The sequence below is a fragment of the Macaca fascicularis genome, chromosome 3 (assembly GCF_037993035.2).
Source record: "Macaca fascicularis isolate 582-1 chromosome 3, T2T-MFA8v1.1".
Taxonomy (NCBI): Eukaryota; Metazoa; Chordata; class Mammalia; order Primates; family Cercopithecidae; genus Macaca; species Macaca fascicularis.
The window spans coordinates 190,728,711-190,755,038 of record NC_088377.1 but is presented as its reverse complement, the minus strand read 5'-3'; the positions used below and the strand labels follow the sequence as shown (position 1 = coordinate 190,755,038).

The window sequence follows — 26,328 nt, the reverse complement described above, 5'->3', positions numbered from 1 at the left end:
TTACATGTTTATACATATGCTAAAATTTGGAGTTCTATGTAGTAGTATAGAAGCTATACTTCTATATAACTTAAATTTATTAAAAAAGAGTTAATAGTTAAAAGTTCATAGCTGGGCGCGGTGGCTCATGCCTGTAATCCCAGCACTTTGGGAGGCCGAGGCGGGCGGATCACCAGGTCAGGATATCAAAACCATCCTGGCTACCACGGTTAAACCCCGTCTCTACTAAAAATACAAAAAATTAGCCAGGCGTGGTGGCCAGCGCCTGTAATCTCAGCTACTCCGGAGGTTGAAGCAGGAGGATTGCTTGAACCCAGGAGACGCAGGTTGCAGTGAGCCAGGATCGCGCCATTGCACTCCAGCCTGGGCAACAAGAGCGAGACTTCGTCTCAAAAAAACAAAACAAAACAAAACAAAAATCATAGCAGTATGCATTTAAAAAATTGTACTGTATACACTTTGGGAGGCCGAGGCGGGCGGATCACCGGAGGCTGGGATTTTGAGACCAGCCTGACCAACACGGTGAAACCCTGTCTCTACTAAAATACAAAAAATTAGCTGGGCATGGTGGCGAGCACCTGTAGTCCCAGCTACTCGCGAGGCTGAGGCAGGAGAATCGCTGGAACCCGGGAGGAGGAGGTTGCAGTGAGCCAACATCCTGCCACTGCACTCCAGCCTGGTGACAGAGCAAGACTCCGTCTCAAAAAAAAAAAAAAAAAAAGAAAGAAAGAAAGAAAGAAAAGGCCTGGCGCGGTGGCTCATGCCTGTAATCCCAGAACTTTGGGAGGCCGAGGCAGGTGGATCACATGGTCAGGAGTTTGAGACCAGCCTGTTCAACATGGTGAAACCCCGTCTCTACTAAAAATACAAAAATTAGCCGGGCGTGGTGGCGTGCACCTGTAATTCCAGCTACTCCGGAGGCTGAGGCAGGAGAATTGCTTGAATCCGGGAGGTGGAGGTTGCAGTGAGCCAAGATTGCGCCTCAACACTCCAGCCTGGGTGACAGAGCGAGACTCTGTCTCAAAAAGAAAAAAAAATTGTACTGTGTAACATTTGGAAAAATAAAAAACATTAAATGGTAATGTACATGTACATTTCACAATTCCGGGACAAATACAGATAGGCACATGCTCCTCAGCCTATGCAGGGACTATTTTATTTCTCATGGACATCCTCTCCCAACTGCATACTTTTCCTTTGCTACTTTAGCCTGACACCTAAGACATGACGAGGAGAGAATGCGAGGCTTATTTTCTGGGGACAATCGCCACCCTCTTCCTCGCGCTCTCTCTTTTCTGTCTCTCCCTGGTTTCCCCTTCTGCGTCTTCACGTCCCTCCACTGCTCTTACGTTCTCGTGTTTCTCACGCCCTGTGTCATGGCCTCCTTCGTCTTCTCCCGCTCTGTCTCTGTCTCCCGCCCGGCCTGGAGTGCCCGGCCGCATCCTTGGACCACCCTGAGTCCCTGCAGGCCGCCCTGAGGCCGGGGTGGCTTCCGCACGGGGTCTCTGCCCAAGGCCGTTCTCTGCCAAGGCAGTAGCGTGGCCGTCCGGGGAGCCCAGAAGGGCTGTAGACCCACGGGGACCGGACCTGGTGGGCGGACCTCCCTCTGCGTCCCCCACGGGACAAGCACGGGGCCCCGACGGCCTCCGCGTCCCCGACGGGATGGACGCCCCGGGCCACCGCGCGTCCCCCACCCACTTTCCGGCCTCGCTGGATTCCCGGGACCCCCTCACAGACAAAGCCTGACTCGGGGACGGCTTTGGGAGGAACCGCACCGGACACTCCCCTCTCGCTGCCTCTCAGTCTGGGTTTCTGTGGAGCGCGTCTCCCTGTCCCTGTGCCTGATCTCTCCATGTCCACCTGTCCCTCCGTTTCCACTCCGGTCAGCTCCTCAGCTTGTCTCTGACTGCCTCCCTCCCCAGATCCCGGGAGTCCCAGGATCCCTCAAAGACCGGCGTGCTGCGGCCTGCACTGAGGGCGCCCAGGCCCCTGGGTCCCTCCTCTGAGGACCGACCCTCGGGCGGCGCCGCTTCTCACGCCCGCAGGGGGCGCTGTGGGGCGGAGCGTCAGCCGCGGCCAGGCGCCGGATCCCAGCATGCACTGCGCCCGACCGGCGCTGCGTTTGGCTGCCACCCGAGTTATGCCTGGGAGTCGGGTTGGGGCGGAGCGGAGGGGAGTCCGTGCGCTGCAGGGCCGGTTCCCGCGGAGCCGTAGGAGACGGTCGGCGTTGCCAGGGCGGGGCGGGACGGCAGGGGCCATGGCGGAGCCGCCTCGGGTAAGCAGGCTGGCCTGCATGGACGCCCGGTTTTGGGGTCGTGGTGGGTCCTTGGGTTCCGGGCTACCCCGCGTCCTAGGGTCGCCGTGGGTGCCCGCGGTGCACGGGTTGGACGGAGTCTGCAGGCCGCTTCGGCTGGGGGTGTAGATTCAGGGCCCTCCGGTGAGCCGATGGCCTCTGCTCCTGCGGCTTGTCCGTAGCTAAACACCTGGACAAAGCCAGGCGTGGACCGAGACCGACCTAGGAGCGGGGCGGAGCCTGGGCGAGGATGCCTGGCGGGCGGGGAGCGGACGGCGGAAAGGATAGAAAGGTTTGGGGCCAGAGGTGGATGTTACAGGTCAACCAGTTTCACACCATAGTCACAGAAATCAGAACAACTGTTCCAAAAGATTTAAGATTCCGAATGGTTGAAATGGTGTTTGGCGGGGGCTTCAGTGTCAGAATTTATATTCTAGCGTGGTTTGTGTTGAGTATAAGATGATACGTTGGGAGGAGTAGAGGATACAAAAGATGAAGTTAGTGGTTTCCTAAAATCGAGGTTTAGAGGGTATTTTATCTTGTAAACTTTTCTGTTGAGGATTTTTGCTGATTGTTAAATGAATTAGACCGGGCGCTGTGGCTCACGCCTGTAATCCCACCACTTTGGGAGGCCGAGGCAGGTGGATCACCTAAGATCAGGAGTTCGAGACCAGCCTGGCCAACATGGTGAAAGCCCATCTCTACTAAAAATAAAAAAAACTAGCTGGGCATGATGGCGGGTGCCTGTAACCCCAGCTACTCGGGAGGCTCAGGCAGGAGAATTGTTTGAACCCGGGAGACGGAGGTTGCAGTGAGCCGAGATTGTGCCATTGCACTCCAGCCTGGGCAGCAAGAGCGAAACTCTGTCTTCAAAAATACATACCTATCTATATATTTGGGGAAAGGATATAAATAGCCAAATCACAGACCTGAAAAGAAAATGATTAATGAATAAGGCCGGGCGCGGTGGCTCACGCCTGTAATCCCAGCACTTTGGGAGGCCGAGGCGGGCGGATCACAAGGTCAGGAGATCGAGACCATGGTGAAACCCCGTCTCTACTAAAAATAGAAAAAATTAGCCGGGCGCAGTGGCGGGCGCCTGTAGTCCCAGCTGCTCGGGAGGCTGAGGCAGGAGAATGGCGTGAACCCAGGAGGCGGAGCTTGCAGTGAGCCGAGATTGCGCCACTGCACTCCAGCCTGGGCGACAGAGCAAGACTCCGTCTCAAAAAAAAAAAATAAAGAAAATGATTAATGAATAAAAGAATGGATTTTAAAACTTGCGACATTCAGGCCAGGCACGGTGGCTCACGCCTGTAATCCCAGCACTTTGAGAGGCCAAGGTGGGCAGATCACTTGAGGTCAGGAGTTCAAGACCAGCCTGGCCAATTCGGCGAAAACCCGTCTTTACTAAAAAATACAAAAATTAGCTGAGTGTGGTGGCAGGCGCCTGTAATCCCAGCTCCTCAGGAGGCTGAGGTGAGAGAATTGCTTCAACCCGGGAGGCAGAGCTTGCAGTGGGCAGAGATGGCGCCACTGCACTCCAGCCTGGGTGACAGAGCGAGACTCGGTCGCAAAAGCAAGAAAGACAAAAAAAAGCCTGGGCGACATGGTGAGACCCCTCTCTAAAAAAAATTAGCCAGGTGTGGTGGCATATCCCCGTGGTCCCAGCTACTCGGGAGGCTAAGGCAAGAGAATCACTTGAACCCAGGAGATCAAAGCTATGGTAAGCTGTGTTGGCACCACTGCACTCTGGCCTGGGCAACAGAGTGAGACCTTGTTTCAGGAAAAAAAAAAAAAAAAAAAAAAAAAACCCTAAAAGAACTACCTGAAATGTGATAGTGGAAGTAGACATAGCAAGGATTGCAGTTTGTGAGCTATTGTGAAGTGGTGAAAGGAAGGTTATCTGAAATGAGATGGAAAGTTGTTGGCCGGGCACGGTGGCTCAAGCCTGTAATCCCAGCACTTTGGGAGGCCGAGACGGGCGAATCACGAGGTCAGGAGATCGAGACCATCCTGGCTAACACGGTGAAACCCCATCTCTACTAAAAAATACAAAAAACTAGCCGGGCGAAGTGGCGGGCGCCTGTAGTCCCAGCTACTCGGGAGGCTGAGGCAGGAGAATGGCGTGAACCCGGGAGGCGGAGCTTGCAGTGAGCTGAGATCCGGCCACTGCACTTCAGCCTGGGCGACAGAGCGAGACTCCGTCTCAAAAAAAAAAAAAAAAAAAGAAAGTTGTGACCCCAGAGGTGAATAGGTAGGGGTTATAACACAGGGTAATCTGATGTTTGAAGTGTGTTGCACGTGTGCATTTTGTGTATGTCTATGCAGCTTAGTTCTATTTGTTCACATAGTACAGTTTCTCACCCTTGCCTCTACTAACATCCTGTGCTGGATAATTTTCTGTTTTGCGGGCTGTCCTGCACATCGTAGGTTGTTTATCACTATTCTTGGCTGCTGCGCACTAGATGCCAGTAGGCCGCCCCGCTTCCCCATATTATAACAATAAAAAATGTCTCCAGGGGACAAAATTGTTCTGATTGAGAACCACTAATCTAGTGTTTCTTATAGACAGAATAAGCAATGCTTATGTGCAAATATATATTACAAATATTTTGTAATATATTGTCTCCTCATATATCAATCATGTTGGAATAAATTCACGTTTCAAAACAAGCATTATAGCAGAAATGACTATATTTCCTTAAACTTAAAATAATGAATTTCTGATTTAAATGTTGCTACATCTGCAGTTTGGATATTTGTCCCTAAACCTCATGTCAAAATTGGACTTGCAGCTGGGCACAGTGGCTCACGCCTGTAATCCCAGCACTTTGGGAGGCTGAGACAGGTGGATCACCTGAGGTCAGGAGTTCAAAATCAGCCTGACCAACAAGGTGAAACCCCGTCTCTACTAAAAATACAAAAATTAGCCGAGCATGGTAGCAGGCGCCATCTACTCGGGAGGCCAAGACAGAATTGCTTGGACCTGGGAGGTGGAGGTTGCAGTGAGCTGAGATTGCGCCACTGTACTTCAGCCTGGGTGATGGAGCAAGACTGCATCTCGAAAAAAAAAAAAAAAATTGGATCTGCAGTGTTGGAAGTGGGCTCTAATGGGAGGTGTTTAGGTCATGGGGGGTGGATCCCTCATGAATTGTCTTGGTGCTGTCCTCTATTAGTTCCTGAGGGAGCTGGTTAAAAAGAGCCCAACACATCCCCCTTTCTGTCTTGCTTCTTCTTGCCCTTGCCATGTGATCTCTGCACATGCCAGCTCACCTTTTTTTTGTGTGAGATGGAGTCTGGGTCTGTCACCCACGCTGGAGTGCAATGGTATGATGTCGGCTCACTGCAACCTCTGCCTCCTGGGTTCAAGCAATTCTCCTGCCTCAGCCTCCCAAGTAGCCGGGATTACAGGCCCCTGCCACCACGCCCAGCTAATTTTTGTATTTTTGGTAGAGACAGGGTTTAACCATATTGGCAAAGCTGGTCTTGAACTTCTGACCTCAGGTGGTCTGCCCTACCTTGGCCTCCCAAAGTGCTGGGATTACAGGTGTGAACCACGGTGCCCAGCCCCCTTCACCTTCCACTATGAACATAAGCTGTCTGAGGCCTTCACCAGAAGCAGATGCTGGTGCTGGGCTTCTTATACAGCCTGCAGAACTGTGAACCAAATAAACCTCTTGTCTTTAAAAATTACCCCACCTGGCCGGGCGCGGTGGCTCACACCTGTAATCCCAGCACTTTGGGAGGCTGAGGCAGGTGGATCACGAGGTCAGCAGATGAAGACCATCCTGGCTAACAAGGTGAAACCCCATCTCTACTAAAAATACAAAAAATTAGCCGGGCGAGGTGGCGGGCGCCTGTAGTCCCAGCTACTCTGGAGGCTGAGGCAGGAGAATGGCGTGAATCTGGGAGGTGGAGCTTGCAGTGAACCGAGATTGCGCCACTGCACTCCAGCCTGGGCAACAGAGTGAGACTCTGTCTCAAAAAAAAAAAAAAAAATTACCCCACCTTGGTGTTCCTTTACAGCAATACTAAACAGACTAAGACAAATTTAAAGGAGTCATTAGAATTTTTAAAACTCAACTCTAAATTTCTTTTTTTTTTTTGAGACGGAGTCTGTCGCCCAGGCTGGAGTGCAGTGGCGTCAACTCGGCTCACTACAAGCTCCGCCTCCTGGGTTCACGCCATTCTCCTGCCTCAGCCTCCCAAGTAGCTGGGACTACAGGCGCCCGCCACCTCGCCCGGCTGGTTTTTTTGTACTTTTAGTAGAGACGGGGTTTCACCATGTCAGCCAGGATGGTCTGGATCTCCTGACCTTGTGATCCGCCCGTCTCGGCCTCCCAAAGTGCTGGGATTACAGGCGTGAGCCACCGCGCCCGGCCAACTCTAAATTTCATAATGAATATAACAAAAAGTTGGGAGGTCCTACCCAGAGCAGTCCAGCAAGAGAAAGAAATAAAAGTCACCAAAACAGAAATAGAAGAAGTCAGGCTATCCCTGTTTGCAGACTGTATGATTCTATAAGTAGAAAACCCCATAGCGTGCCCAAATGCTCCTTGATCTGATAAACAACTTCAGCAGAGTCTGAGAATACAAACATCTGTGTACAAAAATCAGTAGCATTCCTATACACCAACAACATCCAAGCTAAAAGCCAAATCAAGAATACAGTCCCATTCACATCTAGTCAAAAATGCCTAGGAATACAGCTAACCAAGGAGGTGAAAGATCTTTACAACAAGAATGACAAAATACTACTCAAAGAGATCAGAGATAACACAGAGGGAAAAACATTTAATGCTCATGGATAGGAAGAATCAATATTGTTAAAATGACCATACTACCCAAAGCAGTTTCCAGATTCATTGCTATTCCTATCTAACTACTAATGACAATTAGAAAAAAAACTACGTTGCTGGGAGTGGTGGCTCACGCCTGTAATCCCGCTTCGGGAGGCCAAGACGGGCAAATCATGAGGTCAGGAGTTCAAGACCAGCCTGGCCAATATAGAAACCCCGGACTCAAGCAGTTCTCCCACCTCAGCCTCTCAGGTAGCTAGGACTACAGGCATGTGCCATGCCCTGCTAGTTTTTGTGGATTTTGTTACTGTTTTGGTAGAGACGGGGTTTAGCTATGTGGCCCAGACTGTTCTCAAATTCCTGGGCTCAAGCAATTCATTCACCTTGGCCTCCCAAATTATTGGGATTACAGGTATGAGCCAGTGTCTGGCTGAAAAAACTATTTTAAAATTCATATGTAACCAAAAAAGAGCCCAGACAGCCAAGGGAGTCCTAGGCAAAATGAACAAAGCTGGAGACATCACCACACTACCTGACTTCAAACTATACAAGGCTACAGTAACCAAAACAGCATGATACTGGTAAGAAAACAGACATATAGACCAATGGAACAGAATAGAGAGCCCAGAAATAATGCCACACACCTACGATCATCTCACACCTACGATCGTCTCATCTTCTACAAAGTCAACAAAAACAAGCAGTGGGAAAAAGACTCGCTATTTAATAAATGGTGCTGGGATAACTGGTTAGCCATATGCAAAAGACTGACACTGCACCCCTTCCTTACACCTTACACTCAACTCAATGTGGATTAAAGACTTAAATGTAAAACCTAAAACTATAAAAACCCTGGAAGATAACCTAGGAAATAGCATTCTGGACATAGGCCCTGGCAAAGATTTTGTGATGAAGACTCCAAAAGCAACTGCAACAAAAACAAAAATTGACAAATGGGACCTAATTAAACTAAAGAGCTTCTACACAGCAAAAGAAGCTATCAGCAGAGTAAACAGACACTCTACAGAATGGGATATTTGCAAACTATGCAGCTGATAAAGGCCTAATATCCAGAATCTACGGGGAACTTAAATTTACAAGCAAAAAACAACTGCATTAAAAAATGGGCAAAGGACATGAACAGACACTTCTCAAAAGAAGACATACACATGGCCAACAAGCTCATGAAAAAATGCTCAGCATCACTAATCATTTGAGAAATGCAAATCAAAACTGTATCAGGGCCGGGCACGTTGGCTCATACCTGTAATCCCAGCACTTTGGGAGGCCGCGGCGGGTGGATCACGAGGTCAGGAGATCGAGACCATCCTGGCTAACACAGTGAAACCCTGTCTCTACTAAAAATACAAAAAACTAGCCCGGCGTGGTGGTGGCGCCTGTAGTCCCAGCTACTTGGGAGCCTGAGACAGGAGAATGGTGTGAACCCGGGAGGCGGAGGTTGCGGTGAGCCGAGATCGTGCCACTGCACTCCAGCCTGGGCAACAGAGCAAGACTCCGTCTCAAAAAACAACCAAAAAAAAAAAAAAAACTGTATCAGAGTAGCTATTAAAAAGTAAAAAAAAGCCGGGCGCGGTGGCTCAAGCCTGTAATCCCAGCACTTTGGGAGGCCGAGATGGGCGGATCACGAGGTCAGGAGATCGAGACCATCCTGGCTAACACAGTGAAACCCCGTCTCTCCTAAAAAAAAATACAAAAAAAACTAGCCGGGTGAGGTGGCGGGCGCCTGTAGTCCCAGCTACTTGGGAGGCTGAGGCAGGAGAATGGCGTGAACCCAGGAGGAGGAGCTTGCAGTGAGCTGAGATCCGGCCACTGCACTCCACCCTGGGTGACAGAGCGAGACTCCGTCTCAAAAAAAAAAAAAAAAGTAAAAAAAATAAAGTTACAGAGAAAAGAGAACACTTATACACTGCTGATGGTAATGTAAATTAGTTCAGCCATTGTGGAAAGCAGTTTGGTGATTTCTCAAAGAACTGAAAGCAGAATTACCTTTTTTTGTTTTTTTTTGAGATGGACTTTTGCTCTGTTGCCCAGGCTGGTGCCATCTCGGCTCACTGCAACCTCTGCCTCCGGGGTTCAAGCGATTCTCCTGCTTTAGCCTCCTGAGTAGCTGGGATTACAAGCACGTGCCACCACACCCAGCTAATTTTTTGTACTTTTAGTAGAGACAGGGTTTCTCCATGTTGGCCAGGCTGGTCTCGAACTCCTGACCTCAGGTGATCTGCCCACCACGGCTTCCCAAAGTGCTGGTATTACAGGCGTGAGCCACCGCGCCCAGCCAAAATTACCATTTGACCCTGCAATCCCATTATTGAATATATACCCAAAGGAATATAAATTGTTTTGCATAAAGACACATGTTTGCATATGTTCGTTGCAGCACTATTCACAATAGCAAAGATGTGGAATCAACCTAAATGCCCATCAATGGCAGACTGGATAAAGAAAATGTACATATGCACCATGGAATACTATGCAGCCATAAGAGAAAATCATATCTTTTGCAGAAAGATAGATGGAGCTGGAGGCCATTATCTTAAGTGAGATAACACAGGAGTAGAAAACAAAGTGCCGTTCTCGCTTATAAGGGTGAGCTGAACACTGAGTATATATGGATACAAAGCAGGGAATAACAGACACTGGGGCCTACTTGAAGGTGGAGGGTGGGAGGAGAATGAGGACTGAAAAATTACTTACCGGGTATTATGCTTATTACCTGAGTGATGAAACAGTCTGCACACCAAACCCTCACAACACGCAATTTACCTATATAGCAAACCTGCACATATAGGCCTGAAACTAAAATTTAAAAAAAACAAAACAAAACAAAAAAAACTTTGGCCAGGCGCAGTGGATCATGCCTGTAAATCCTAGCACTGGGAGGCCAAGGTGGGTGGATCACCTGAGGTCAGAATTTCGAGACCAGCCTGGCTAATGTGGCGAAACCCCGTCTCTACTAAAGATGAAAAAATTAGCTGGGCTTGGTGGCTGGCACCTATAATCCCAGCTACTCAGGAGGCTGAGGCAGGAGAGCCGCGTGAACCCCGGGGAGCAGAGGTTGCAGTGAGCTGAGATCGTGCCACTTCACTGCAGCCTGGGCAAAACAGCAAAACTCCGTCTCAAAAAAAATATATATATGACTAGACTGGCTGGGCGTTGTGGCTGACGCCTGTAATCCCAGTGCTTTGGTAGTCTGAGGTGGGCAGATTGCCTGAGGTAGGAGCTCGAGACCAGCCTGGCCAACATGGTGAAACCCCGTCTCTACTAAAAATACAAAAAAATTAGCCCGGTGTGGTGGCATGTGCCTGTAATCGCAGCTACTCCGGAGGCTGAGGCAGGGGAATCGCTTGAACCAGGGTGGTGGAGGTTGCAGTGAGCTGAGATCGTACCACTGCACTCCAGCCTAGGCAACACAGTGAGAGTCCATCTCAAAATAAATAAAAATAAAAGATGAATAGGCTGAGCACGGTGGCTCATGCCTGTAATCCCAGCACTTTGGGAGGCCAGGGTCGGTGGATCACTTGAGGTCAGGAGTTGGAGACCAGCCTGACCAACATGGTGAAACCCCGTCTCTACTAAAAATGCAAAAAAATTAGCCAGGTGTGGTGGTGCACACGTAGTCCCAGCTACGCAGGAAGCTGAGGCAGGAGAATTGCTTGAATCTGGGAAGTGGAGGATGCAATGAGCTAAGATCACGCCACTGCACTCCAGCCTGGCAACAAAGAGAGATGCCGTCTCAAAAAATAAAAAAAAATAATAAAGTTGAAACAAGATACACTTTAATACCCATAGAAAATAAGGATATATGGCAATAACAATGGTAGTTCAATAAAAGGTGGAATGTATGCTTATGTAATTAGAGTGTTTTAAACTAACAAATATATAATTTACGTACTCCTAGTTGTGAGCCTCAGGAAGTATCCATTTATCCCGTCAACCATAATAAACACAAATATTAAACAATACTAAACATTTGCATACATTGCATTTTTTCTAATGCAGTTTTTAGAAAAGCAATAAAATTCAAAACCAATTGCTGGTAACTCTTAGTCTTCTGCTTCTGGGGAGGCCTCAGAAGACTTACAATCATACGGTCTTCTCATGGCTGGAACAGGAGAGAGGCAGCGAAGGGGGAAGTGCTACACACTTTTAAACAACCAGATCTGGTGAAAACTCACTATCATGAGAACAGCAAGGGAAGTCCGCCCCCATGATAAGGTCACTTCCCACCAGGCCCCTCCTCCAACCCTGGGGATTACAATTCAACAGATTTGGGTGGGGACACAGCCAAACCATATCAAGTGTATGCCTAGGCATTTTATTGTTTTTTTCAGCCATTGTAAAAGGTACTGAGTTCTTGATTTCTCAGCTTGGTCGCTGTTGGTGTATAGCAGTGCTACTGATTTATATACATTAATTTTGTTACCTGAGACTTTGCTGAATTCATTTGTCAAATCTAGGGGTCTTTTGGAGGAGTCTAGGGTTTTCTAGGTAGAGGATCATATCATTGGCAAACAGAGATAGCTTTCCAATTTGGATGCCCTTGATTTCTTTCTCTTGCCTGACTGCTCTGGCTAGGACTTCCAGCCTTACAAATTAATGTAAATTAAAATACTGAAATACAATTTGCCACCCCACATTGGCAAAAAATAAGGTTTGAGAACATCTTGTGCTGGCAAAGGTGTAAAGAACCAAGAAGTCTCATGTTAATAGCAAGGGTAAATGTGCTGGATTCTTTTTGCAAGGCAATCTGATGTTATCTATTAAAACTGAAGATGTGTATCCTCTTTGATTTAATAGTTCTCCTTTTTAGATTTTATCCTGCAGAAGTAAAAGCACTAATACATAGGAAGCATATGAGAATACTGTAATTTTTTTTTTTTTTTTTTTGAGACTGAGTCTCGCTCTGTCACCCAGGCTGGAGTGCAGTGGCGTGATCTCTGCTCACTGCAACCTCTGCCTCCCAGGTTCAAGCAATTATCCTGCCTCAGCCTCCCGAGTAGGTGGGATTACAGGCGCACGCCACCACACCTGGCTAATTTTTGTATTCTTAGTAGAGACGGGGTTTCACCATGTTGGTCAGGCTGATCTCGAACTCCTGACCTCGTGATCTGCCTGCCTCGGCCTCCCAAAGTGCTGGGATTACAGGCATGACCCACCGTGCCCAGCTGAATACTGTAATTTATAAGGGAAATGGAAACAATATATGTCCCATCAGTGGGGTATATCTACTCATGAAATGTAAGTGCGAGTTTACCAAAAACATGAGTTTGCCTCAATGTATATTATTGACCTGGAAAGAGCTCTGTGACATATTAAGTGAATGAAGTTACAAAGTGATTTGTTCCCATTTTGTAAAGAAAATAATTCCATACTCTACATATGTATATATACTTTGAACAAGCATAATGAAATGTGGAGCGGGGGATGTAGTGGTTAACAGCAGAACGATGTAATTGGAGTAGGGGAAGGAGTAGTTCTCCAGGAAGAAGTTGCTGAACAACCAGAAACGTGTCCACTGCAAAAGTCTTTTAAATTAACAAGGAGAAGGAGCTGGAGTTATTTTGAAGCAATCATGAATGCATGTGTCTTATGTCTACAATTTCAGCTACCTCTGACTTTTGAGGATGTTGCCATTTATTTCTCGGAGCAAGAATGGCAGGATCTAGAGGCATGGCAGAAGGAGCTTTACAAGCATGTGATGAGAAGCAATTATGAGACTCTCGTCTCTCTAGGTAAGACCTGTTCACCTTTGTGGGTAGGTCATGGAACTGGACAGTGTAAGGGGTCACAGTCACCTGATGCTCCTGTTTCTCAGGTAGCAAGATTTCTCAGAAATTAACTCAGAAAGGTATTTTTACCCTGCAATCTATTGTTAATACTTTGGTCAACATTGTTAATCCTTACTCAAGGGTAGACATTGTTGCATGAGAATATTTGAGCAATGTAAGATGGTCCGGGTGACTAAATATTATTTATGAGGGGCCTTTAGTCATGACTTACTGTCAGGATGCCATGATTGTCCAAATAGGAGCATACCTAGCGCACATTTATGAAGTGTTCTGTATATCTTTAACCTAAGATATCCCTACCTCACAACTTTTACAGTGGGGTCTGAATACTTCAGAAAAGCTATTTTTGAAGGGTATACAATGAAGTGTTTGTTTTTTTGAGATGTAGTCTCACTCTGTCACCCAGGCTGGAGTGCAATGATGCAATCTTGGCTGACTGCAACCTCTGCCTTCTGGGTTCAAGCAATTCTCCTGCCTCAGCCTCCTGAGTAACTGGGACTACAGGTGCGTGCTGCCACGCCTGGCTAATCTTTGTATTTTTAGTAGAGACGGGGTTTCACCATGTTGGCCAGGATGGTCTTAACCTCCTGACCTCACGATCTGCCCACCTTGGCTTCCCAAAGTGCTGGGATTACAAGGGTGAACCACAGCGCCGGGCCTGAAGTGTTTTAAGAGTAGCTGTCTCTGCTGGGTGTGGTGGCTCATGCCTGTAATCCCAGGACTTTGGGAGGCCGAGGCGGGTGGATCACGAGGTCAAGAGATCAAGACCATCCTGGCCAACACAGTGAAACCCTGTCTCTACCAGAAATACAAAAATTAGCTGGGCGTAGTGGTGGGTGCCTGTAGTCCCAGCTACTTAAGAGGCTGAGGCAGGAGAATCACTTGAACCCGGGAGGCGGGGGTTGCAGTGAGCCGAGATTGTGCCACTGCACTCCAGCCTGGCAAAGAGTGAGACTCCGTCCCCCCCAAAAAAAAATGTCACCACACCTGGTCCCTGTTTCATTCTTATCTCCACATTCAGTTAACCACGTGAAGGCAACCACTTTTAATCATTTTTGTTTTAGTTTTTAAAGTGGCTTCCTCCAATCTATGCGTACAGTAACACTCGATTTATCGAGTTTAGACAGCATTCATTAATTACTATGAAAAATTAGGTGTTAGTTCACTTATACAATCCCTCTTCTATCTTCTCCCCAGTTTTTGAGCCTCTGTTGGTCAGCTTTATAATTTAAAATAATATGTTTAAGATTCTAGATTGTATTCCATCAGTTTCATCTCTTGACTCCTTCATTATATAAAGATAAGATAATTAGTTCTCTATTACTTCCCTTCATCTCTTCTGCCAGTTGATGACAGCCATACCACTCCCTTTATACTGTGAAGCGTCTAGTATTTATATTCTGTTCTGTTACCATAGTGAACTTTTGCAGGCTGTATGTATGGATTGTTTCTAAAACATATAACTGAAAACATTACATTATTTTCATTATTACTCAAGAATCAGTTACAGTAAATGAATCTATGGTGACAAAAATATAATTCTATGCCATTAACCCTGTGCCAGCCTAATAAGAATGTTCCAAGCATTAAGATCAAATGGATTCTCTTTTTTTCATTCTTATCAGTTGTTCAAAATTATGCTACATTTTGGCCGGGTGTGGTGGCTCACACCTGTAATCCCAGCACTTTGGAAGACTGAGGTGGGTGGATCACTTGAGGTCAGGAGTTTGACACCAGCCTGGCTAACATGATGAAACCCTGTCTCTACTAAAAATGCAAAAAATTAGCCAGGCGTGGCGGCAGGCGCCTGTAGTCCCAGCTACTTGGGAGGCTGAGGCAGGAGAATGGCGTGAACCTGGGAGGCGGAGCTTGCAGTGAGCCGAGATAGCGCCACTGCACTCCAGCCTGGGTGACACAGCGAGACTCCGTCTCAAAAAAAATGAAATACAAAAAATAGCTGGGCATGGTTGTGCATGCCTGTAATCCCAGCTACTTGGGAGGCTGAGGGAGGAGAATTGCTTGAACCCAGGAGGTGGAGCTACAGTGAGCCGAGATCGCGCCACTGCACTCCAACCTGGGCAACAGTGAGATTCCATCTCAAAAAAAAAAAAAAAAAAAATTATGCTACATTTTAATTTGTTTCATTGTTGGGCCACGACTGTTTCTCATGCTTTCATCATATCCTTGTGATTATCCATCATCATCATCATCATGTTGCCCAGGCTGGTCTCGAATTCCTGAGGTCAAGTGATCCACCTGCCTTGGCCTCCCCAAGTTCTGGGATTACAGTTGTGAGCCACTGTGGCCGGCTAGGAGAACACCCATTTTTTAATCTAATAGTCAGTCACATGGATCTTTCTGCCTTTTGTCAATTCTCTCCCCAAATCAATCTGTAGATTCAAAGCAAGTCCAGTCAGAATCCCAATAGTGCTTTCTGTGGAATTTGATAAGCTGATCCTAAAGAACATGGGAGAACCAAGACAAGAATAATGAAGACAGTCTTATGGAACAAGATGGAAGGTGACTGATCGTCTTAATCAGATAGCAAGACTTATTATGTGGTACTATGTCAGAGATAGTAAAACATCTGATAGCATCGTGTGTTGTCAAGATGTGAAGCAAAGTGAACATTCCTACTCTCTTGAGATTGTCAGTCAGCACAGCCACTTTGGAGAGCAATTTGGTAACATACAGTAAAGTTGAAGACATACTTATCCTATGATACAGCAATTCACTTCAAGAACTGTCAGTGCTTATGTGTGTATTCATAGAGGCATGCCAGGGAGCAGAAGAAAAAGACAGACTGTGATATATTCATATAATCAAAGACTATCAAACAAATGAAGCCAAGTGTTCCAAAATGGAGAAATTTTAAAAATACAATTTGAGGAGAGAAGAGCAAGTTGCAGTACGATGTGGTATGGTCTATGTAAAGTTTTCTTTTTTTTTTTCAATATGGAGTCTCGCTTTGTTGCCCAGGCTGGAATGCAATGGCGCAATCTCGGCTCACCGCAACCTCCACCTCCCAGGTTTAGCGAGTCTCCTGCCTCAGCCTCCCAAGTAGCTGGGACTACAGGCACGCACCAACACGCCGGGCTAACTTTTGTATTAGACAAGGTTTCACCATATTGGCCAGGCTGGTCTCGAACTCCTGACCTCATCTTCCTCCTGCCTCGGCCTCCCAAAGTGCTGGGATTACAGGCATGAGCCACCATGTCCGGCCTGGTCTGTGTAAAGTTTAAAACCAGCAATATAGGCTGGGCACGGTGGCTTATGCTTGTAATCCCAGCACTTTGGGAGGCTGAGGCAGCTGGATCACCTGAGGTCAGGAGTTCGAGACCAGCCTCACCAACATGGAGAAACCCCATCTCTACTAAAAATACAAAAATTAGCCAGGCGTGGTGGCGCATGCCTGTAATCCCAGCTACTCAGGAGACAGGCAGGAGAATCACTTGAACCCAGGAGGCAGAGATTGCGATGAGCTGAGATCGCACCATTGCACTCCAGGTTGGGCAACAAGAGCGAAACTTTGTCAAAAAAACACAACAAAACAAAAACCCAGCAATATTTTATTTATACATATATATTTTAAAATAAGAACATACATAGGAATAATATATACCAGATTCAGATCCAGAGTAGTGCTTCCCTCTGGAGAGGGATATACAGGGGCTTAAACTGTATAATGTCTCATATCTTTAAAAAACCTGAAGTAAACTGGGCATGGTGGCTCATCCCTACAATCCCAGCACTTTGGGAGGCCAAGGTAGGAGGATATCTTGGGCTTAGGAGTTTGAGATCAGCCTGGACAACCTAGGGAGACCCTGTCTCTACAAAAAATTTAAAAATTAGCTGAGCACAGTGGCTCTCGCCTGTAGTCCTATCTATCAGGAGGCTGAGGGGGGAGGATTGCTTGAGCCCAGGAGGTTAAGGCTGCAGTGGGCTGTGACTGCACCACTGCACTTCAGCCTGGGAGACATAGCGAGACCCTATCAGAAACAAAAAAACAAAAAACCTGAAGTGTGTCAGCATGCTAGGATTTGACAAAATTAGATGGCATCCAGGTTTTTGTATATTTTTCTCCTTCTCCATGTGCCAGAAATATTTTTAATAAGTTAAACCACTGGCCAGATGCGGTGGCTCATGCCTATACTTGCAGCACTTTGAGATGCCAGGGTCGGGTAGGGCTACTTGAGCCCAAGAGTTTGAGGTTAGCCTGGGTAACATAGTGAGACTGCATTTTAAAAACTAACAATAATAATAATAATAAAATAGCCAGTGTGGTAGCTCTTGCCTGTAGTCCCAGCTACTCAGGAGGCTGAGGTGGGCAGATCACTGGAGCCCAGGAGGTTGAGGCTGCAGTAAGCTGTGGTCATGGCCACTGCACTCCAGCCTGAGACAGAGTGAGACCGTATCTAAAATAATGGTAATAATAGCTTAAAGCATTATTTTAACGCCTTTTGACCACGTTTTTGCCGTAACCAACTTGCTTTAAAATTGGACTCTATGATTTGGCTTTTATTAAATCACTATTAAGAATATTGAGGCCGGGCACGGTGGCTCACGCCTGTAATCCCAGCACTTTGGGAGGCCGAGGTAAGCGGATCACGAGGTCAGGAGATCCAGACCATACTGGCTAACATGGTGAAACCCCGTCTGTACTAAAAATCTAAAAAATTAGTTGGGCGTGGTAGCGGACGCTTCTAGTCCCAGCTACTCGGCAGGCTGAGACAGGAGAATGGCGTGAACTCGGGAGGTGGAGCTTGCAGTGAGCCGAGATCGCGCCACTGCACTCCAGCCCGAGCGACTGAGCCAGACTCCATCTAAAAAAAAAAAAAGAATATTGGCCGGGCGCGGTGGCTCAAGCCTGTAATCCCAGCATTTTGGGAGGCCGAGACCGGCGGATCACGAGGTCAGGAGATCGAGACCATCCTGGCTAACACGGTGAAACCCCGTCTCTACTAAAAAATACAAAAAACTAGCCGGGCGAGGTGGCGGGCGCCTGTAGTCCCAGCTACTCGGGAGGCTGAGGCAGGAGAATGGTCTAAACCCGGGAGGCGGAGCTTGCAGTGAGCTGAGATCCGGCCACTGCACCCCAGCCTGGGCGACAGAGCAAGACTCTGTCTCAAAAAAAAAAAAAAAAAAAAAAAAAAAGAATATTGAAGGCTGGGCGCAGTGGCTCACGCCTATAATCCCAGCACTTTGGGAGGCCAAGGCAGGCAGACTACTTGAGCACAGGAATTTGAAACCAGCGCGGCGAAACCCCTCTCCACTAAAAATGCAAACATTAGCTTGGCCTGGTGGTGTGTGCCTGTAGTCCCAGACTGAGGGTGAAGAATCACCTGAGCCCAGGAAGCTGAGGCCACAGTGAGCCATGATTGCACCACTGCACTCCAGCCTTGGCAACTGGTGTGAGACCCCATCTCAAAAAAAAAATTAATTAATTAAAAAAAATACATATAGCATTAGCCATTTTGTTTTTGGACAAAATACAGCATTGCTAAATGTGTGGGGACCATGACAAAATTAAAACAACATACCTGATCTAACATGCCTGGACAGAAGCATTTGTAGGATGTGTAGGCAGTTTTTTCATCTTTGTGTAAACCTGTTTTTGTTTTGTTTTTTTTTGGACATGTTGTTCTCATACTTTGTCCCAGGAGTGAATGTTGAGAAATTTAGAAACTTAGTGTGCTTTCAATTCAGGAAGCCAAACTACCTTGTCTGACTTCTCTGTGCAGATGATGGACTTCCAAAACCAGAACTGATATCCTGGATTGAACACGGGGGAGAGCCCTTCAGGAACTGGAGAGAATCACAGAAATCAGGAAACATAATTTGCTCCTCTGGTGATTTGCATTTTGATCCAGGTTTTCAGGAACAGCTGTTTTGGGGTGAGTATTAAGAAATCAGGGCCCCGACCTTAAGACATCGTGTTCAGATTTGTTTCCCTTCTCTGATCTTGTCATCCTGTTTGGGCGAGCTGAAGTTTGATGACTCTTATCTGCTAGATAAAGGCAGTAAAGCGTAACAGTTAGGAATGTGGGTTCTGGAGTCTCTATGTCTGGATCTTGCTTTTTCTTGGTGACCTTGGGCAAATTATTGTACCTTTGGGTAGTTTAATGCCTGATCTATAAAATGAAAGTACCCATGTTACAGGATTGAATTGGTTAATACATATAGTGTTAGGCCAGGCGTGGTGGTTCAGGCCTGTAATCCCAGCACTTTGGGTGGCCGAGGCAGGCGGATCACTTGAGGTCAGAAGTTCCAGACCAGCCTGGCCAACATGGTGAAACCCTTTCTCTACTAAAAATACAAAAAAATTAGCCGGGCATGCTGGCAGGTGCCTGTTATCCCGCTACTCAGGAGGCTGAGGCAGAAAAATTGCTTGAACCTGGGAGGCAGAGCTTGCAGTGAGTGAGCTGAGATTACACAACTGCACTCCAGCCTTGGCGACAGAGCACGTCTCAGTCTCAAAAAAAAAATGTATATATACACACACACATGTGTGTATATATGTATATGTATATATGTGTATATACATGTATATGTGTGTACGTATATATGTATACATATATATTGAGAGAGAGTTTATATAGTAAGAACTCAGCAGAAACTGGTTATCCAGATTTTTTTTTTTTTTTAAAGACACAGGATCTTGCTCTGTCACCCAGGCTGGAGCACAGTGGCATGACCATAGCTCACTGCAGTCTTGAACTTCTGGCCTCAAGCAGTCCTGGCCTCAAGCAGTGCTCCCACCTCAGCCTCCCAAAGTGCTGGGATTATAGGTATAAGCCACCATGCCTGGCCCATGGTTATCCAGATCTTCGTGACTAATATGGCTTCCTTCCCAACTAGAGACTGTTATCTACTTGAATACTTCAATCTGAGCTCTTCTCTTTCATTTCTTGTCATGATGAAAGAGTCAGAGACTTCTGGATTCTTTTTTTCTTTCTTTTTTTTTTTTTGAGACGGAGTCTGGCTCTGTTGTCCAGGCTGGAGTGCAGTGGCTGGATCTCAGCTCACTGCAAGCTCCACCTCCTGGGTTTACGCCATTCTCCTGCCTCAGCCTCCCGAGTAGCTGGGACTACAGGCGACCGCCACCCCGCCCGGCTAGGTTTTTGTATTTTTTAGTAGCGAGGGGGTTTCACTGGGTTAGCCAGGATGGTCTCGATCTCCTGACTTCGTGATCCGCCCGTCTCGGCCTCCCAAAGTGCTGGGATTACAGGCTTGAGCCACCGCGCCCGGCCAACTTCTGGATTCTTAAAATACAGAATGAAAAAGTCAAACAGGAGCATCATTTCAAGAAATCTTGTCAAATAGTTTTAGTTTTTAGGTGCTTCTTTTGAAAGTGAAGGTTTTCCCCCACAAATTACTTAACTTCTACCATCTATTAATTATTCCAAGAAACCTTCTTGAAACATTGGCAGAAATGGGAGCAGGGACGGAGGAATAAGCCCAAGCCTTGCTGCCCGAGACAGGATGGCTCAAGGATCACATACAACTGTGGTATTAGGGCTCCAGCTCGGGACTCCAGGTGTGTCTGTACATCAGAATGGGATACACTGGCGTTCCTGAAGTCATGAGAGCAGTCAACACTTACAGAGTACATGCCCTGTGCCAGGCACCATGCTAAGCTCCTCATGCACACTAGCTCATTTAATTCTCACAGTAATCTTATGTACTTTTGTTTCCATGTTTTTACAAAGGAGCTGGAGCCAAAAGAGATTAGCTTGACAAAGGTTACACAGTGGACAGATAGGATTCAAAACCAGGTAGTCCGATTCCAGAGCTTACACTCTATATTTGCAACCTATATTTTCCTTTCTTCAATGTTATCCAAAGATACGTCTCTTCAGTTTAGTTTCAGCAGACTCAACAAACTCACTTGGGGCCATGAGACAGACCACACTGCATGGTTGGGTAGCTCAGTGGAAGAAACTGAGTTCCCAGGCCTCCACAAGGCACTCTTATGGGTCACTTGACTGTGAGAATCGTTAGTAGTGCTGCAGACAGGAATACCGACTGAATTTTTGTTTTCAATTGCAGGAAGCCAGCAGGCTGTGAATTCAAGAAAAACTAAAAGCCATTTCCAATTAGATCTTCTTGAGAGCCAGTGTTCCTTTGGATCCTTTGTTTCCTTGAGGTCTGACCGAGGCATCACCCTCAGGAGCCCACAGAGGCACAAGGCCAGGACTCCTCCGCCACTAGCCCGCGGCCCCAGTGAATCTACCCTAAAAGAACTCCCAAGTCCCAGAAATCTGGATCTTCCTGGTTTGCGGGACGTCCCTGCCTGGGAGAGCACCCAGCACCCTTATCCTGTCTCCGGGGAAAGCTGTTGGGCGAACAACCATTTAGTAATGCACCAGAGGGGCCAGTCAAAGGACCGACCACATAGGGCCTGGGAGAAATTCAACAAGAGGGCGGACACGCAGATGCCGCGGAGCAGCCCTCGGGTACAGAGGCACTTCCGGTGTCGCGTGTGCGCCAAGAGCTTCCGCAGGAAGCTGTGTCTGCTGAGCCATCTGGCGGCCCACGCTGCGAAGGTTCCCTTCCAGAGCGCTGACGGTGAAATGTGCTTCCGACATGAGCAGGCCCATCCCAGCCACCGCCTCCCGCATCAGGGGGAGAAGCCTGCCCAATGTACCCCGTGCGGCATGCGCTCCCTCCCGGTGGACAGCACGCAGGCTCGCCGGTGCCAGCAGAGCCGGGAGGGGCCGGCCTCTTGGAGAGAAAGCCGCGGGGCCTCCAGCAGTGTGCACTCGGGAGAGAAGGCAGGCTCGCGCCTGGCGCAAGAGGAGAGCGGCCACCAACAGGGGGACACAGAGGCTCAGCAGCACCTCGCACCGGCGCCCTGCTCTTGCTCGGAGTGTGGGGAGCGCTCCCCTACGAGCACCCTCGCCTGCCACTGTAGGGCGCATACTGGAGAAAAGCCCTTCCAGTGTCCCCATTGCAACAAGCGTTTCTGCCTGCGCCGCCTGCTGCAGGTCCACCAGCACGCGCACGGTGGGGAGAGACCGTTCTCCTGCAGGAAATGTGGCAAGGGCTTCGCCAAGCAGTGTAAACTCACGGAGCACATTCGAGTCCACAGCGGAGAGAAGCCTTTCTGGTGTGCCAAGTGTGGCAGGAACTTCCGTCAGAGGGGACAGCTGCTGCGGCACCAGCGGCTGCACACGGACGAGAAGCCCTTTCAGTGCCCAGAGTGTGGGCTGAGCTTCCGCCTGGAGAGCATGCTGAGAGCCCACCGGCTCCGGCACGGCGGGGAGAGGCCGTTCTCCTGTAGCGAGTGTGGCAGAGGCTTCACCCACCAGTGCAAGCTCCGTGAGCACCTGAGGGTGCACAGCGGGGAGAGGCCTTTCCAGTGCCTGGAGTGCGACAAGCGCTTCCGCCTGAAGGGCATCCTGAAGGCCCACCAGCACACGCACAGCAAGGAGAGGCCGTTCTCGTGTGGGGAGTGTGGTAAGGGCTTCACCAGACAGTCCAAGCTCACGGAGCACTTGCGCGTGCACAGCGGGGAGAGACCCTTCCAGTGCCCAGAGTGCAACAGGAGCTTCCGCCTGAAGGGGCAGCTGCTCAGCCACCAGCGCCTGCACACCGGAGAGAGGCCCTTCCAGTGTCCGGAGTGTGACAAGCGCTATCGCGTGAAGGCCGACATGAAGGCCCACCAGCTGCTGCACAGCGGGGAGATGCCTTTCTCCTGTGAGTGCGGCAAGGGCTTTGTGAAACACTCGAAGCTCATCGAGCACATCAGGACGCACACGGGAGAGAAGCCTTTTCAGTGTCCCAAGTGTGACAAGAGTTTCCGCCTGAAGGCGCAGTTGCTCAGCCATCAGGGCCTGCACACAGGGGAGAGGCCTTTCCACTGCCCTGACTGTGGCAAGAACTTCCGGGAAAGGGGACACATGCTGAGGCACCAGCGCATCCACAGGCCCGAGAGGCCCTTTGCCTGTGGCGACTGTGGGAAGGGCTTCATTTACAAGTCTAAGCTTGCAGAGCACATCAGAGTACACACAAAATCCTGTCCTGCTCCAAATGAACTGGACATTAAGAAAAGGCTCAGCCAACTGTTTGCAATGATAGAGGCCGACTGGAGTTGAGGCAGAGTGGGACATCCAAAGCGTTGAGCAGGAGTGGTATTGCCCGGGAATCCACCGCAACAGTAGCCAGACCTGCTGGTAGATGGGTTTTAGGAGCAGGTGTCCTTCTTTGAGCAAGAGTGTCATACAAGTTAGGAATATGAGGAACCACAAAGGATTTTCTCTTCGGAAACATTACCAATTATATTTCTTTTTTTTTTCCAAGACGGAGTCTTGCTCTGTCACCCAGACTGGAGTGCAGTGGCGTGATCTCGGCTATATTGGAAAAGACAGCATTATAAAACAAGGACATAATAATATGAAAAGCACGGCATCTGCAAACAAAAAGAATTTCTACGAGGTTATATGTGATTGCTAAAAAATTTTTAAGAAAAAGTGCACACAGAAATCCAGATAGCATGTGATTACCTTTTTGTATTTATATAAAAATATATCTGTGTAATTACAAAGAAGTTCTGACATTTTATTTTTTTATTTTTATTTTTATTTATTTATTTTTGAGACGGAGTCTGGCTCTGTCGCCCAGGCTGGAGTGCAGTGGCCAGATCTCAGCTCACTGCAAGCTCCGTCTCCCTGGTTTACGCCATTCTCCTGCCTCAGCCTCCCAAGTAGCTGGGACTACAGGCTCCCGCCACCTCGCCCGGCTAGTTTTTTGTGTTTTTTAGTGGAGACAGGGTTTCACCGTGTTAGCCAGGATGGTCTGGATCTCCTGACCTTGTGATCCGCCCGTCTCGGCCTCCCAAAGTGCTGGGATTACAGGCTTGAGCCGCCGTCCCCGGCCTAAGTTCTGACATTTTAAAAAGTGATTGTTATAAAAGTAAATTTAGGTCAGGCACAGTGGCTCATGCCTGTAATCCCAGCACTTTGGGAGGCCGAGGCAGGAGGATCACGAGCCAAGGAGTTTGAGACCAGCTTGGGCAACATGGCAAACATTTAATGATATATTCTATAGAATGGCAAAAATTACTAAAATACTAAAAATACAAAAATTAGCCAGGCATGGTGGTACACACCTGTAGTCCCAGCTACTCGGGAAGCTTAGGTGGGAGGATCGCCTGAGCCCGGAGAGGTTGAGGCTGCAGTGAGCAATGACGGTGCCACTGCACTCCAGCATGGATGACATAGCATGACACCATCTCAAAAAAAAAAAAAAACAAATTTAGTATCTCCCAGAGGAAGCTTGGTAAGTCTTTTTCTTTTTTTTTTTTTCTTTTTTTTTTTTCTTTTTTTTTTTTGAGACGGAGTCTTGCTCTGTCACCCAGGCTGGAGTGCAGTGGCCGGATCTCAGCTCACTGCAAGCTCCGCCTCCCGGGTTTATGCCAGTCTCCTGCCTCAGCCTCCTGAGTAGCTGGGACTACAGGCACCCGCCACCTTGCCCAGCTAGTTTTTTGTATTTTTTTAGTAGAGACGGGGTTTCACCGTGTTTGCCAGGATGGTCTCGATCTCCTGACCTCATGATCCGCCCGTCTCGGCCTCCCAAAGTGCTGGGATTATAGGCTTGAGCCACCGTGCCCAGCGGTAAGTCTTTTTCATTCTCTTTAGGATTTATAGAATATAGCCTGGCATGGTGGCTCACACCTATAGTCCCATTATTTTGGGAGGTCAAGGAAGGAGGATCACTTGAGGTCAGAAGTTCAAGACCAGTCTGGCCAACATGGTGAAACACCATCTCTAACAAAAAGCACAAAAATTAGCCAGGCATGGTGGCATGCACCTGTAGTCTCAGCTACTGGGGAGGCTGAGGCAGGAGAATTGCTTGAACCCTGGAGGTGGAGGTTGCAGTGAGCTGGCATTGCACCACTGCACTCCAACTTGGGCGACAGAGCAAGACTCCATCTCAAAAAATATATAGAATATATAATTAATATATAAAGATATGGAATAATTTATAATTATAAATTCCTTTTTTTTTTTTTTGAAAGAGACAGGGTCTCTGTCACCCAGCCTGGAGTACAGTGCCATGATCATAACTCACTGCAGCCTCCACCTCCCAAGCTCAAGTGATCCTTTTGTCTCAACCTCCCGAGTAGCTGGGACTACAGGTGTGTGCCATCACATGCCACCACGCCTGACTAATTTTTGTATTTTTAGTAGAGACTAAAAATACAAAATGTTGGCCAGGCTGGTCTTGAACTCCTGACCTCAGGTGATCCAACCACCTCGGCCTCCCAAAGTGCTGGGATTGCAGGTGTGAGCCACCTTGCCCGGCCTATACTTTGCCATTTGTCTCTTAACACGGGTGCCCAAGAAGCTGCTGCTTCTTAGGGAGCTGCACTCAAGTAACACTTTTAATGTTAACAGGTGTTGACCGTGAGGAGCTTGTCTCTCTCCGGCTGCTGAATTCTCATTCTTAGAGAGGCAATTCGTTAATTGCCGAACCACCACCCAACATTTCTAGTGGGTCAGGGGAGAGCCCTCTGCTGCCCTGTTCATGCCTATACTACCTGTAACAATCTGATTATTGTAAGTTTTCCTGTATCCAGTATCACCTCCAACATTTATTAAGGAGTTGTGTCAAATACCACTTCACAACCAGATGAAGAATTTTATCACCACCCCCTCCAATTCCTCATGAGGGAGAAGGAGGAATTGCTCTAAGCCCAAGGTAGAAACCTTTCCTGAAATGTTGAAAACCATCATTGTGAGTAGGTGAGTGGTGGAGAGGTGGAGTAGTGAATCACCTGTACAACGGTACTGTCACAAGACAAAATTACAGTTTAAAAATCTTAATTGGCTTATTTGGTATTCTAGAATTGGGCAACACTTCATCCCATAAAACAGAATAAGTGGTCGGGCGTGGTGGCTCATGCCTGTAATCCTAGAGCGCTGGGAGGCGGAGGCGGGTGGATCACTTGAGGTCAGAAGTTCAAGACCAGCCTGGCCATGGTGAAACCCGGTCTCTACTAAAAATACAAAAAATTAGCTGGGCGTGGTGGTGCGTGCCTGTAATCCCAGCTACTCTGGAGGCTGAGGCAGGACAATCACTTGAACCCGGGAGGCGGAGGTTGCAGTGAGCCGAGATGGCGCCATTGCGCTCCAGCCTGGGCAATGAGCGAAAGCCCATCTCAAAAAAAAAAAAAAAAAAGAATAAGGGTTTCAATGAGCCAGCCCAGGCGTGTTTGTTTGTTTGGTTTGGTTATTTATTCATTTATTTTTGCGCCATCTTGGCTCACTGCAACCTCCGCCTCCTGGATTCAAGCAATTCTCCTGCCTCAGCCTACTGAGTAGCTGGGAATACAGGTGCCCGCCACCGTGCCTGCCTAATTTTTTGTAGTTTTAGTAGAGACAGGGTTTCACCATGCTGGCCAGGCTGGTCTCGATCTCCTGAT

At 48.0% G+C, this 26,328-nt stretch overlaps 1 protein-coding gene across 3 annotated transcripts; it reads left to right on the top strand.

Annotated features, from left to right (window-relative positions):
* Positions 1-2,085: 2,085 nt before the first annotated feature.
* ZNF786 (zinc finger protein 786) lies at positions 2,086-23,448 on the top strand. Of its 3 annotated transcripts, XM_065542723.2 has the most exons (5): positions 2,116-2,275; positions 12,719-12,845; positions 15,299-15,422; positions 18,644-18,796; positions 20,952-23,448. In XM_065542723.2, exons 3-5 carry the CDS (start codon positions 15,392-15,394, stop codon positions 22,997-22,999), a joined length of 2,232 nt encoding a protein of 743 aa, XP_065398795.1. In that variant the 5' UTR covers positions 2,116-2,275; positions 12,719-12,845; positions 15,299-15,391; the 3' UTR covers positions 23,000-23,448. The 3 variants fall into 3 exon arrangements, with proteins under 3 accessions (XP_005551153.3, XP_065398795.1, XP_073892349.1); XM_005551096.5 differs by lacking the exon at positions 15,299-15,422 and having other exon boundaries at positions 2,086-2,275; XM_074036248.1 differs by lacking the exons at positions 12,719-12,845; positions 15,299-15,422.
* The last annotated feature ends 2,880 nt before the right edge of the window (positions 23,449-26,328 follow it).

Excerpts from the sequence above, each read along its gene's own strand:
- ZNF786 (XM_005551096.5), top strand. The coding sequence starts at position 2,096 with ATGCACTGCGCCCGACCGGCGCTGCGTTTGGCTGCCACCCGAGTTATG. Across the intron at positions 2,276-12,718 it reads CCATGGCGGAGCCGCCTCGG|CTACCTCTGACTTTTGAGGA; the intron begins GTAAGCAGGCTG and ends CTACAATTTCAG. Across the intron at positions 12,846-18,643 it reads TGAGACTCTCGTCTCTCTAG|ATGATGGACTTCCAAAACCA; the intron begins GTAAGACCTGTT and ends TTCTCTGTGCAG.